Below are 13,419 nucleotides of genomic sequence, written 5' to 3'. Positions count from 1 at the left end.
GCCTATACTGGAGCGCTGTTCCTGTAAACAGCTTTGGCCTATCCTCCATATTATATTTCAAAATAGGCTCAATCTCACCTGATAATTGTCGAAGTATTGTCCTGATTGTTTTTTTTTTCTGAACTCCTGCCTTGTTCAGCTTGGCTATCCCCGCTCTGTTCGCCCTCGCTACGCTTTGGCGTACTTTGCTCCCTTACCCTACCCCCATTCCTACCCACCCCCATTTCAATTACACTTATACCTACCCAAACCACACCTATCCATCCACCCTCCAATCCATCTCTACCCCCTCCACACCACACCCAATCTAACTACCTTCTAATTAACCAACCCTCTTCCTCACCTCCACTATACACTCCACATACTCTACCCTTCTCCATAACTAGTACCTAACAACCACAGTTTCTCTATTCCTCACCCCTTCCTTAGTCTATCATCACCTTCCACTCATACTGTCTTATACATAACCACATTACCCCTCCCTCACTTCAATTATCCTACACTCCTACCTCTACTTCTTTGTTAAAACCCATATACATTTTTCCATAAACTCCATATATCTAAGCAGTGTACACCACTCCTCACAACCATGCCCCTTATGGACAACATCTTTCTCCTTATATTCTCCATTTACCTCTCTCTACTTCTAAAACTCTCATCATGTCAACTAACTTGTATATCCCCCCCAAACCAACATCAACATCTACCTACAATGCCATCTCGTCCTGCTACTCATTAATCTGCTCTAGTCTATATGGCACTAATATAATTCTACAAAGGAAGCCAACAATCCTCTCCACACAGGATAAACTTTCTAGTGACCTTATACAGAACCTTATCAGGGATCCAAAAAGGAAGCTCTATCCAAAAATGTTTCCTAATTATCCTAACCTAGTCAAGTGTGGTGACATCCACCATAACCCTGGCCCTTGTCCTTCTCCTCATAATGCCCCTAACTCAAAAAAATCCCTCAATTTCCCCCAATCAACATTCAAAGTATTAGAAACAAAACTCACCTTCTACATGCATGGTTAAGTCAATATAAACCAGACTTCATAGCCATAACCGAGACTTGGCTAAAGCCATACACAGAGGATTCTGAATTCCTTCCCACAAACTATGCCTGCCTCAGAACAGATAGACTCCACAAAAAAGGCGGAGGCATTGCCTTATTATATCTAAGTACCTTCTCAGTAATTCCATATTCTAAGCTCATTCCCTCCTTCTCTACTGCAGAATTACTTATCACCTATTTCAAACTAAATAACTTTAAAAACCTATGTATTATAGTTATATACATTCCCCCAGGCAACAATATTCCCATTCTCGAAGACATCCTTGTTTGGACTACCAATAACATAAAAAATGAAGCAATAATCCTAGGCGATGTAAATATTAATTGGCTAGACATGTCCAATAAAATTCACTCCTTAGACATCAACCTTTACATCTATACCCAGCTTATTTCTGATATCACCAGACCTGACATTAAGAATAGGAAAGGTTCAATCTTGGATTGGATCATGATTTCTGACCCTGATAACATTTCTACCTCTGGTACTCTTGCAGACAGTTTAAGTGACCACTATCCAGCATTCATAATACATAAGCCCACCACTCTACCTAACAAACACCAATATACATACACCCAGAACGTGTCCCAGTTCTCCCCAAATACTTTTAATGATACTTTGCAAAATACTAACTGGAATCCACTAAAATATATCCCTCTTAATGAAGATGTAGAATTTTTCATTACTACATTTCTGACTATCCTAGATAATCTTGCCCCTCTCCAGCTAAAAAGAGTTAAGACAAAATATGCCAACTGGCTCACTAAGTCAACAAAGCAAATTATGTCATCTAGGGATAAAGCCTGGAAAGCCTGGCTAAAAAACAAAACTCATGCTACCCTCATACAATATAAACAACTTTGCAATCAGGCCAAACTATTAGTTCTCAAAAACAAAAAAAAATTACTTCCAAAGCCTCCAAAACCAACAAAATCATAACTCCAAGAAATATTGGGGAGCAATCAACTCCTTACTCCATCCTGGGACCATCCATAAGCCATGCCCTGATCCAGAAATAACACCCAATGAGTTAGCCTCTCTCTTTAATTCTTATTTCATCTATGCTATTGCTAAGCTTGCTACCATCTTCCCACCCATCAACACTGACCAACCAAACCCCACTACACTACATACCACAACTACATTACCCACATTCTCACTGTCCCCCATACCTACTTCTACCTCTGTTCTTACAAAAGCTCCTTCACAAAGTAAAACTATGCAGCAATGCCCTAGATGACCTACCAGTGGAATTCTTACAACTATCAGCCTCCTCTATTGCATACCACATCAGCATTCTCCTTAACAGGTCCATTCAGGAATCCTGTATACCTGATATCTGGAAAAAGGTATATAACCACCTCCTTTCCTCCACTCAACATGGCTTTAGGCCAGGGCATAGCACTAACTCTGCTCTCATTTTCTTCCTGGACACAGTTAATAGAGCCAGGGATAATGGATGCATAGTCTCTGCACTGTTCCTCGATCTATCAAAGGCATTCAACACAGTTTCCCACTCCCTTCTGCTTACTAAACTCTCAAACCTTGGCACCTCTTCCTCCACCCTTCAGTGGTTTTCCAACTATCTCAGTAATAGGCAACAAGCTGTCATATGTCAGTGCTGCTCCTCTCCTTTCACCGACACTAATATAGAAGTACACCAAGGTTCCATACTGGGTCCCCTTTTATTTAGTATATCCATCAATAGCTTTCATACAACTCTTACCCGTAGTACTGTAATCCAATATGCAGATGATTCTACCATTATATACTCTTCTAAATCTGCCTTTACACTTCAGCAGCTTACCCAAAAGGCATTCACCTCAACTGAATCCTGGATATCACAGAACCATCTTGCCCTTAACACCAATAAAACTGAACTCTTAATATTTACCCCCAAAAAATCTAGTCCAGTTAACAAGTCTGAATTTTCATTTAATTCCCAAAACAATACTGTTATTAAAGATGTTCCCAGTACCAAACTGCTCGGTCTCATCACTGACGATAATTTAACTTTTGACCTGCATATCCATAACAACATCAGAAAAACCCATAAAAAGCTAGGTGCCCTCTATAGGCACAACTATTTTCTCAGTTTCTCTGCAAAAAAAGCTCTTGCCTCCTCATTCCTGCTTCTTACTCTCCAATATGGCGCCCCCCTCCTAACCAATATTCAGTCCTCCCCTGAAAACTAAACTCAATTTATGCTACAACAAAGTTGCCAAATTTGCTACAAATGCTAAATTCTCCTCTCACCACTGTTCCACACTACAACAACTTAATTGGCTTGAATTCCCCCATTACTTCACAAACCTACAACTAACTACTGCCCATAAACTTTTTTACTTCCCAGCAACCTGCCCAGCCCTCACTGACATCTTGACCATCTACCATCCTAGTCGACACCTAGGGTCAGAAAACAAAATGCTATTAAACACTGATAAATCTAAGCTCCCAGCCAGTCAAATGCTGTATTCTTTTACTGTCTCCAAGCTTTGGAATAATCTCCCTCCTTCAATAAGAACTATCAGTAGTGCCACTGCTTTTAAAAAATCCCTTAAACTTAACCTCTCATCGCATTGGATATGCACCTGCACCCCTAATCACAATCCCATTACCTGACCCCCTCCCTAAATCCTAGTCATCCTATCTTTACACCTAAACTTTTTTCCCTTCTCTCTATCACATCAACTCCTTCTACTTAGCCAGTGCCATCCAAATTCTAAGCCTCTTTCTTTTTCCCTTTAATACAATCTTCTCTCTCAGCTAACAATCTTAATCTACCATCTAAACCTTTTATTTCTATACTTCTACCATGATTTTAACAATTCTTTACTGATATTACCAAGTTATACAATGTTATTACCATACTACTCTATGTAATTCTAACCATATTATTGGATGCTGTTATTTACTTATCTAATGTACTGCCTTTACCTGATATATTCGGTATTATATGTTCATTTTTATGTAATTACATGTGGAGCTTTTCTCCCCGGGCCTCTACTCAAAATGGGCTAATTTCTGGCTCAGTGGACTTTCCCGGTAAACAAATCGAATAAATAAATAAATAAAATAACTTCCTTTTGCAATCAAGAAAGGCGAAGCAAGGCAGGTAGATGAAGACTGGTTAAACACAACCCAAACAATCCAAATAGAAGAATAACCAGTCAACATGTCTGAATTCAATAAAGTTGCAGTTCCAAAGTTTAATAAAACGGCATAAAAAATGTTAAATAAAACAGCAAAAATTGTTAAAACAAGCTGTCAACATGACTGAATTCAATAAAGTTGCAGTTCCAAAGTTTAATAAAACAGCATAAAAAATGTTAAATAAAACAGCAAAAAAATGCTAAAAACATCCAAGAGAAAGAGAAGTGTTTTCACACCTATCCAGTGCTTCTTCATATCTAATAAAACAGGTATAAAATGCTGCTTAAATACACACAGTTTTAGGTCTACCTCTTAAGGTCACATGACCTGAGCAGTAGTCTTAAAGGAACATAGTCATTTAGGCCCTTCCCTCTGTCACATTGTAATTCTAAAATCCATTTATAATTCTAAATTCCATTTAGTTTCAATACATTCTGTTTTACTGCTGACATCACCACATCTAATGCTAATTTTAAAAAGTTGTAGCACAATAAAAGTAAACTTATCGGTACTCCCAGCAACTAAAATATGTTTTGACAGTGCATTCATTTTATCTTTTCTAGAAACATCATAGATTATGTTCATGTACATCGTCTTTCAAAGCCCTGTTAGTTTTCCCAACATAAAAGCTTTTGAAAACAGTGCAGCTAGCTAAATAAACCAGATTGCAGCTCTTAAAATTTGCAAAAAAATTGAATTTATAAACATGCTTATCTTCAGGATGCTCAAATCTATCAGTATTTTCAATAAAGTGACACACATTACAATCTCTACAAGGGTGAGTTCTTATTCTATCAGTAATCCTTGGTTTCTTTTGAACAGTTTTATAGCACAATATTTTTCTCAAAGAAGTATTGTTTTTAAAACAAAATTTAGGAACCTCATCTAAAATAGTTTTGCTTCTATCATCACATGTTAAGTATATAATTATCATGTCTTCCTAAACAATGATAGTGATTGATCAGATAGGACCTGATTAATTTGCATACTAAGTCACTTGATTAGTCAAATGCTGAAACTTCAGCAGACAGCACTCAATGGGTTATCTCCGAATAAATGTCCTGCACCCATAAACAGCTTTGTCTATAGGCTGAGCATCAGAAAATTCACAAGTTGTTTGCAGAATTAAGGAGTCTTAGTGAGTATATTTTGAGGTATTCTAAGGCTGAATGAGTAACTGAAAAAGTAAATCTGAAAGCAGACAGAAATTATCATTTCACATTATATATTACAAATGAAATCTTAGTTTAGAAAGTTAAAATAATAGTGTATTTCATAACAGAAAATGGGGGTGCATAATCAATGAAGTGCTGTAATGACAGACAGGATAAGAAAAATATAGAACAGCCAATGCCTCAATCCATTATAAAAAGCTCCCACTGTCAAAGTCTGCAAAGTTATTGAAAAATCATAGATTAAATGAAGAAAAGGGGAGAAGGCATGTACTAAGATTATTCCATGAGAAAGAATACACTAAAAAGCAGGATAAGAGGAAATATAAGTTATTAGAATTGATGTTTAAATACAGTTAAAGTTTTAGAGATAAAACATAAGGCTGCACAGGGGCATGGCAAAAGTGGGATCACTATGACATTTACATGAAGATAGTTATTTATAGTTATTTATTCATAATCATTAATTAATTAATGAATTAATTAATTCATTCATTCATTCATTTATTCATTCATTAATTACACTAGTTAACTGTGATAAAATGCAGTTATCTAGCTGGACTATTTTTCATCAGTCTTTCGGGCCCCAGGCAATGATACAACAATGTTATAGAAAATAACACGCAAGTATCTTTAAGGTAACCATCTTTAAAATTATTATTTCTAAAGGAAACACTGATTTCTATGTGAAAAGGCATAAGAGGACTGCGTACAGTGGTGCCTGCTTAACTGCTTGTTAGAGGTTCAAATCATTGTTAAGAATGTACAACAGAGGCTGATAGTGTGTATAAGAGATAGATGTTGGAGTAGGTGAAATATAGGTTGTTGAGTTGGGTACTATTTCAATAAGCTAACAGGCATTTATATTGTAAAATAAAGCAGTTCTGCATTTATGGATCATTAGCTGGATTAAATACATATTTTTTTCTCTCATAACCCTACGGTATTCAGATGTGACTTTTTCACTTAAGAATTAAAAGTTATGAGTTTTTTAAGTATACAATTTGAATGTATGTATTGTTAGAAGACTACAGGTGCAGAAACTCTCCTTTAAATAAAAAGGTAGAATTTTAAATCTTTTCAGAGTTCACTGTATATTAAATTGTTTTAGGGTTGATGGGGAAGGATTCCGAGGCTTTAGGGTCAGATACGAAGATGGTGTGAGTAGTTGCATTTTGGGGCATTCCAAGGGTGAAGGAAGACCCTACTCCAGTCAACAAGTTATAGGGGTGCTGAGCATTTATTAAAAAATAAATAAAAGATTGACTGCTTACAAGATATCATCCAAGAGATTGATTATTTATGTAAACCGTCTTTTTTTTTAGTAATTTCTTCTGAACTGAGCTCACGTTTTGGGCACTAGGGAAAATAGAGATGCTTTGCTGTCAAGTGTTAACCACTTAGCAGAGTTTGGTCAGACAGATGGGTATGAAAGATGAACAGACTTGGGGAAGCTCTACCCTGTTGTGAATGTATCCACTCTAAGATAATTCTGGTGCCTGCCACCTGAAATTATTCTCTTATATTCTTGGGGAGGCTGGGAATGTAGATTCAGAATGGACCCTGAACAATATCTTAGTCAATGAGGAAGTAGCAAGGAGCTGTGGCTGAAAGGTGACTAATGTCTGTCATTGCAGCATCTCTAGGACCTGCTAGTAGATATCAGCAGTGTGAGAAGCATGAGGTTAAAGAAAGAGGACTGTAAGACAATCATACCTCTCAACTTCTTTGAGCAAGAAATCTGGACAAAGCCTAAAATAAAGGGATGAGGAAGACCGAAAATAGAGACAGATTGTAAATATTGCTCTTATAAACTTAGAAAGTTGCTACAATAACAGATTTTGTGAGCATGCTGTATGAAACTAAAACGTGTGTCATTTGGTAACTTGAATTCTCAGTGATTTGCCAGCAAACCACACATTTTTATGAGGAACAGACCAAAGATATGAGGCAAAAATCTGGACAGTCTGTGAAAAGTGATGGGAAATGTCAAGTTAAGAAGGTACTCACTGAGTTAGTTGCTAAAGAGAATGTGTAGGTGTGGAAGGAGTTGGCAAAGCCAAGCAAAACAATATTTAAATAGCCTCTTGATTTTCCTGGTAAACCATTTGATAAATCAGAAGGGGGAGGTGGGTGTCTACCATGGATGTTTAGAGTAAGGGTGAAGAAATGTTGACTTCAGCTAGGTCAGTGTTGAGATATACAACAAATGCACTGAAGAATTTCAAAGTCAAGTAAGAATGCTATCCTCTGAGTACAAAATTGAAGAAATATTTTAGTGGGATTTGATTCATTTCTGTAGATGATGAAGGTTAAACAGTGACTGATCAATTCCACTAGGTCAAGTGGAAATGTTGATGGTGCATTGTTCAGATGTCATGAATGACACATTTACAGTGTTGTATGTAAGGCTAGGACAGCACTTCTAGATTTGCAAAACAGAGTAGTTGTCTCTATTTTCAGAAAGTGAGACATGAATATATTTTCTTCTTCAGCAGAGATGACATTGCTCAGTCTGCTGTGACAAACAGTGCCAGAATGTTGGAAAGGCAACTTCATCCAATTGCATACCCTGTGCTATGGTATGTGCATTGCATATTCTGTCCTAGCTATGAAACAGTGAATCAATTCTTTGTCTGTTCACATGTATTGGAGGGGTCATGGAAGTTTGTCGGTACTGTCTACATATATTCTTCTTTTATAATTAAAGAGGATATATTGCTCATTATTCATAGGTATACTGCCTCATACTCCAGAATGTTCTATGGGAGGTGCTAAAACACTACGTGGTCCCAGGGTTATCACTACATAGCATTCCATCTCTATAGCTTAAGTGTGGGAGTTGTGTCCACATTCTCAGTGTTAAGTCAAAAGTGTTCCGTGTTCTCTCAGGGCTGTAACTCGTCTCCATCCTTGTGTTCCGTGTACTCTCTAGGCTATAACTCATCTCTATCCTTGTGTTCCATGTACTCTCTAGGCTGCAACTCATCTCCATCCTTGCTTGTGATTTTTACAGACATGATATCATTGTGCAGCCAAAGTAGTGTGAGTATTCAGTTGAGGGGATAAGAGGCCTGCATTTGTTCTTTCTATATATGCTGCTATGCCATAGATGCCATAGTGCAGTCATCTAGTACAAGATGAAAACAGGATAACTGGCTGTCACCTTTTTGTTGTACTTTTCAGTAAAGCAATCATATTTAACTTTCCTTTACGGTGTCACTGCAATGACCATTTAATCCTGAAGTTCACTAAACTCACAGCTGTTTATGTAAAATGTTAGAGTGCACCCCCCCCCCCCATGGGGAGAAAAGGAGACTTTGCACACTTGTAAAATATTATTTCAACTAATGCTGCAAATGCAGTTTCATATTGACAGAAACTGATTCATGCAGCTGTCAATTAATCATGCTAGATACCTGCTGAATCATTATCAGGTTGTGTAAGATGCACAGCCTCTGGACCATTTTACGCCTAGCCATTTTCCCTTTTTGGCTTGAATTAAGCTATCTCATTTGGTATTAGAGTGGCCTTACCCATCTCATGGTCAACAATTACATTTTACCCCTTGTCAGAATAACTATGATCATACCATAGATCATTTTCAGGAACATGTGCATGGGATAAAGCATTTAGGAACCGCTGCTGTACATTAGTAGCTCAGGAAACAGTCTTGGGCTAAATTTTCTGTTTCCCATCCATAGATACAAACTCTGAATATGGACAGGGACGTGCTTTGCTCTACATGGACGAGAAGCCTGCTGCAGATCAGTGGTGTACTCTGTGAGGTTTACCTCACAGCAGTATCCTCTCCAAGACAAACCTGTCCCCTCCAAACTGTTCTTTTGGCATTAAAAGATGCTTAGATTCCTAGACTGAGTGCTCCTGATGCCATTTGACTTGTTCATGTGTAGAAAATCTATCAGTGTTGTGTCAGAGAAGGCCTCGTATGCCAGATGCAGGTCACCTCTTAGCAGTCTGTAGGATACTGAGCATAGTGACAGAGCTTTGAGTTGGTCCATGCAGGACATATTGTTTAGATTTTCTATCCTTTTAGTTAGGAATCTCTGTGCTCATTCCACTTGTTGTATTTGTCTGGATAGATACAAGCCAAAGAGTGCATTTTACTCAATGACTGCTGTGCAATATAGAAGGACTTTCTTATGACAATGGACACGTTGGTCAAAAGTTAGGTCATTGTTTACATTAGCTCCCAAATCCTGAACATGTGGGTCAATGTGGTTGTTCCATGGGGTGTGTGACTTCCCAAACAATATGATAATGCATTTTGGCATTTAGTTTCAGTCCATGATTTTGGCACCACTTATTTATTTGAGACAAACCTTCCTGCAGGATGGCTAAATCATTTGGGCATTCAGTGACTGTAAGCTTAGTCAGCCAGAGCTCTTTGGTACTGGATGTTACTTCAGAGAAGCAGATGCCAAAGAGGAGGGGTCCCAGCAAAGAACCCTGGGAGACACCACTGGTGACCGGTCTCTTTGAGGAAGTAATTTCCCCCATTTTAATTTCCTGTGCCATATCTGTGAGCCAGCTGCAATTCAATGGGTGACATAGGAGTTTATTTCCAGTTTATTCAGCTTTTCTACAAGCCAGGTCAAGTTATGAGCTGTGTACCATTTTACCTTTATCCATTGCTTTAGTGACCTTTTCAAAAAAGACCACCAAGTTGAATAAGCATGACCTGCGAGTGGATGGAGGTTCCCTATGTCTTTATTGATTAGTTCCATGATAAGCCTTTCCATGGCTTTGCATATGAGGATGGTCAGACTTACAGGTCTATAATTTCATGGATAAGTAGAAGGTTTGCCCTTAAGCAGATGAAAGACTGAACTGATTCTCCATTCTCTTTGTACAAAACCTGTATACAGGCTGTGGTTGAACAGTGTAGTTGGGTGGGGGGGGGGCTAAATCACTCCTCATACTATTTAAGATGCATCCAAGGATATTATCATGACCCATCTATGCACTATTTTAAGTTTTGATAATGCTTTTAAGACTGGTCTTTTGTGATAGCTGGAGATAAGCCAGTTTCAGGTATATCTTGAAGGATCGACAGAAGCGGGATGGGGTAAAGTAAGAGATGAAATTATCAGCCACTAGATTGGCTATATTTTCAGCCTCACTATAGGTAACATCATTCGTGATCAGCTTAGCAGAAATTCTGTGCTGTGTTTTTGTGATTATAAACATAACTAAAAAAGCCTTGTGATTGTATTTGGCTTTGGGTAGCTATTTTAGCCTCAAACTTAACTTAGGTAGATTTTATCCAACTCCTGAGATGTTTGTTTATTTCAGTGATGAGGGCACTAACATTCTTGAAATTCTTCTTCTTATTTTTGTACAAAATTCTTTTCATTGTATTATAAAGCTTGTTGGTATTATGGTTCAAACATGTGGGTCTGTTTCTGGGTTTCCCCTGCTATTGTTCCTGCAGGGCACAACTGCATCTATATAACTGTTTACATGCTGGTACAGTTTGGTGATGTAGTTTTATGCATATTCAGTGGAGTTAAGTGGAGGTTGTCGGGACTTGAAGCATGCCAGTGTATCACAGAGGAGTAGGTAGTTTGTCTTCAAGAAATTTCTAAGATACCTCGGGTGGAAGGGATCTCTGGTTTCAATTTTAGTAAAAAGCAGATAGCTTTACTGTCACATAGTGAAGATATGTAAGGAATGTTGCAAGATGCCCCCATATCAGTAAGGACAAGATCCATGATCTTGTTCCTCCTAATTGGGTAGTCTGACTAGTTGTTCCAGGGTGTTTGCATTGACAAAGTCCAGGAATCTCTGTATTTGGCACTACTGGTGGTGTAGGTTTCCCAGTCTATAGCTGGATAGTTTAGATCACCTAGGAAAATAGAACTGGGTTTAATAATTATTCCAATTCTCATGGATACGCATTGTGGCTTTCTCGGGTCATAGAGGGAGTTCTACAGCTAGCTAATATAAGGCACGGGACCTTTCTGATGCTTATTTGGACATGAAGAAGCTCTATTGCATCATGCTGCTTTTTTAGCCTTGATACGAGTCTTTCTGGATGAAGATTTTGAGACACCTCTTTCTTTCTCCCCTCCCTCTTAGTTGCTGTTCTAAATACTTTTATGCATCTTCCTGTGCCATTTAAATTGCGTATTTGTAACCAGATGCAGAGATAGATAGATAGATAGATAGATAGATAGATAGATAGATAGATAGATAGATAGATAGATAGATAAATAGACAGATAGATACATAGATAGATAGATAGACAGATATACAGAATGTTAGATGTGACAAATACATACATATTTACTTGTATGTATATTCTGTAAGACCGTTTTGTAATATTTCTTACACTGTTTTATGTAAAGGGGCAAATATGTTGATCTGCATGTACTTTGTTTCCCAAAGCCATCCATTTACCATTGTCTACTGTTTCTTATTTATGTTGTTTAGAATTTATTAGTAGTAGTATATTTTTAATATGACAGATTGCTTATAAGTCAAATTATGTATAACATTCAAGATTATAGAATGCTTTACTCAATGGTGTTAACTAGGCTACATAACCAATTTCTTATTTTTTAATACTATACCAAAGTAACCTGAACACAGATAATTAAGACATCAAACAGAATAAAAACCTGTCATTCAGCACATGTAGTCATACCTCTCATCCTCTTAGCATTGTGATTATGACAATGGTCTGTAAAAAATGCACTCCCTTATCTTTCTGAGCAGATGGTCCTCAGATACTAGATCCCATGTAGTTAATGGCAAACATTCTTTGTATATGCCAAGTTAATGTATTTAATAGCATATGTGTATTTAAATAGATCCCACTTTGTAAAGATGATCAATAAATCTAGGAGGAACAAGTCTGAATCTGAAGCCAAAAATCAGCAATATGCTTAGATCATAGAAGTTGAGAGGTATGATTTTGTTACCTTTACATGTCAGCATATTTCAGAATGACTTAATGTGATTATTTGGAAAACAATTCTTACCAGTTTTTAGAGCAAAAATTAAGTCATCAAATTCCTGTGATTCTTCATCAGCCATCAATGATCCATTCATAAAGCCACCAGTAGTAGTGAAGGCACGTCCATTCTGTGGACTGGGTTTGTACAAAGAACTTGTTTGGCTGCCAGGTTGCAGAGATGCCCTTTCCCAATCAGCAGTTACCTAAATATACACATATGTAATGAAAATACAATTATGATTACCAAACATGTGCACATTGCTGTGTAATGCACTTCAGTTGTGGTACAATGCTGGAGATTTCTAAGATTTTTTAGACCAGTATACATTACTTTTTGTGTATTATTTCACTTTTTTAAATTTTACCTTCTGAGAAGAATCAATGCAAACTGATCCACTTTAAAAATAAAATGAATGTTCATATCGCTGTTGATTACAATTTTATTTGTTTAAATGTCAGCATTACAAACTTTGATTCAAGTAGCTTTAGTCAGTACAATGAGCTCTAACAAACAACCAAACCAAAAAACACCTCCAGGGGAAGCCTTAATAGGCAAAAATAGTAAAATGAAAAATGAAGAAAAGGCTTCTACCACAACGAAAAGTTCACTGAGAAATTCTGTTAAAACATAGGCTTTAATAAAACGAAGAAATAAAAAGCACAGATTGTGCTGTTCAAGTTGCAGGTCAAATAGGATAAGTGCTTTCAGTTAAAAAACTTTCTTCAGATCCTAGTGTGTAGACCTGACTTACTACTGTTAAATAAAGATCCTTAATTGCTCAACCAATCACATACAGCAATCAGATGCACGCCTTCCTTAAGCCTCCATTTCATTTCTTAATTAGGCTTCTCTCTTTCAAAATAGGTTTAATAGGAACTACTCTGTTGAGCCCTGGAAATAAATTAGCTCTGAGGTTCATGATCCATTTGCATTCTTCCTTTTCAGTTTTGTTGACAATGTCTCCTCCATGGAGGTTAGTAGTCACATTTGAGATAACCATAAAGCTAAATGAATGCCCTGGATTTTCAGACACATGTC

General features: G+C 37.3%; 1 protein-coding gene across 1 annotated transcript in view; it reads right to left on the bottom strand.

Annotated features, from left to right (window-relative positions):
* ADGRV1 (adhesion G protein-coupled receptor V1) overlaps positions 1 to 13,419 on the bottom strand; it is a 3,979,741-nt gene that overhangs the window by 99,221 nt on the left and 3,867,101 nt on the right. Inside the window, exon 89 of the mRNA XM_044064182.1 lies at positions 12,406 to 12,583. Coding sequence (XP_043920117.1) covers positions 12,406 to 12,583 — 178 coding nt within the window. The remainder of the gene's footprint in view (positions 1 to 12,405; positions 12,584 to 13,419) is intronic.

Source organism: Protopterus annectens, chromosome 2.part2 (assembly GCF_019279795.1).
Source record: "Protopterus annectens isolate FY-2018-M chromosome 2.part2, PAN1.0, whole genome shotgun sequence".
NCBI classification, from domain to species: domain Eukaryota; kingdom Metazoa; phylum Chordata; order Ceratodontiformes; family Protopteridae; genus Protopterus; species Protopterus annectens.
Note: the sequence above shows the minus strand (reverse complement) of the source record. Positions and strands in the feature narration are given on the sequence as shown.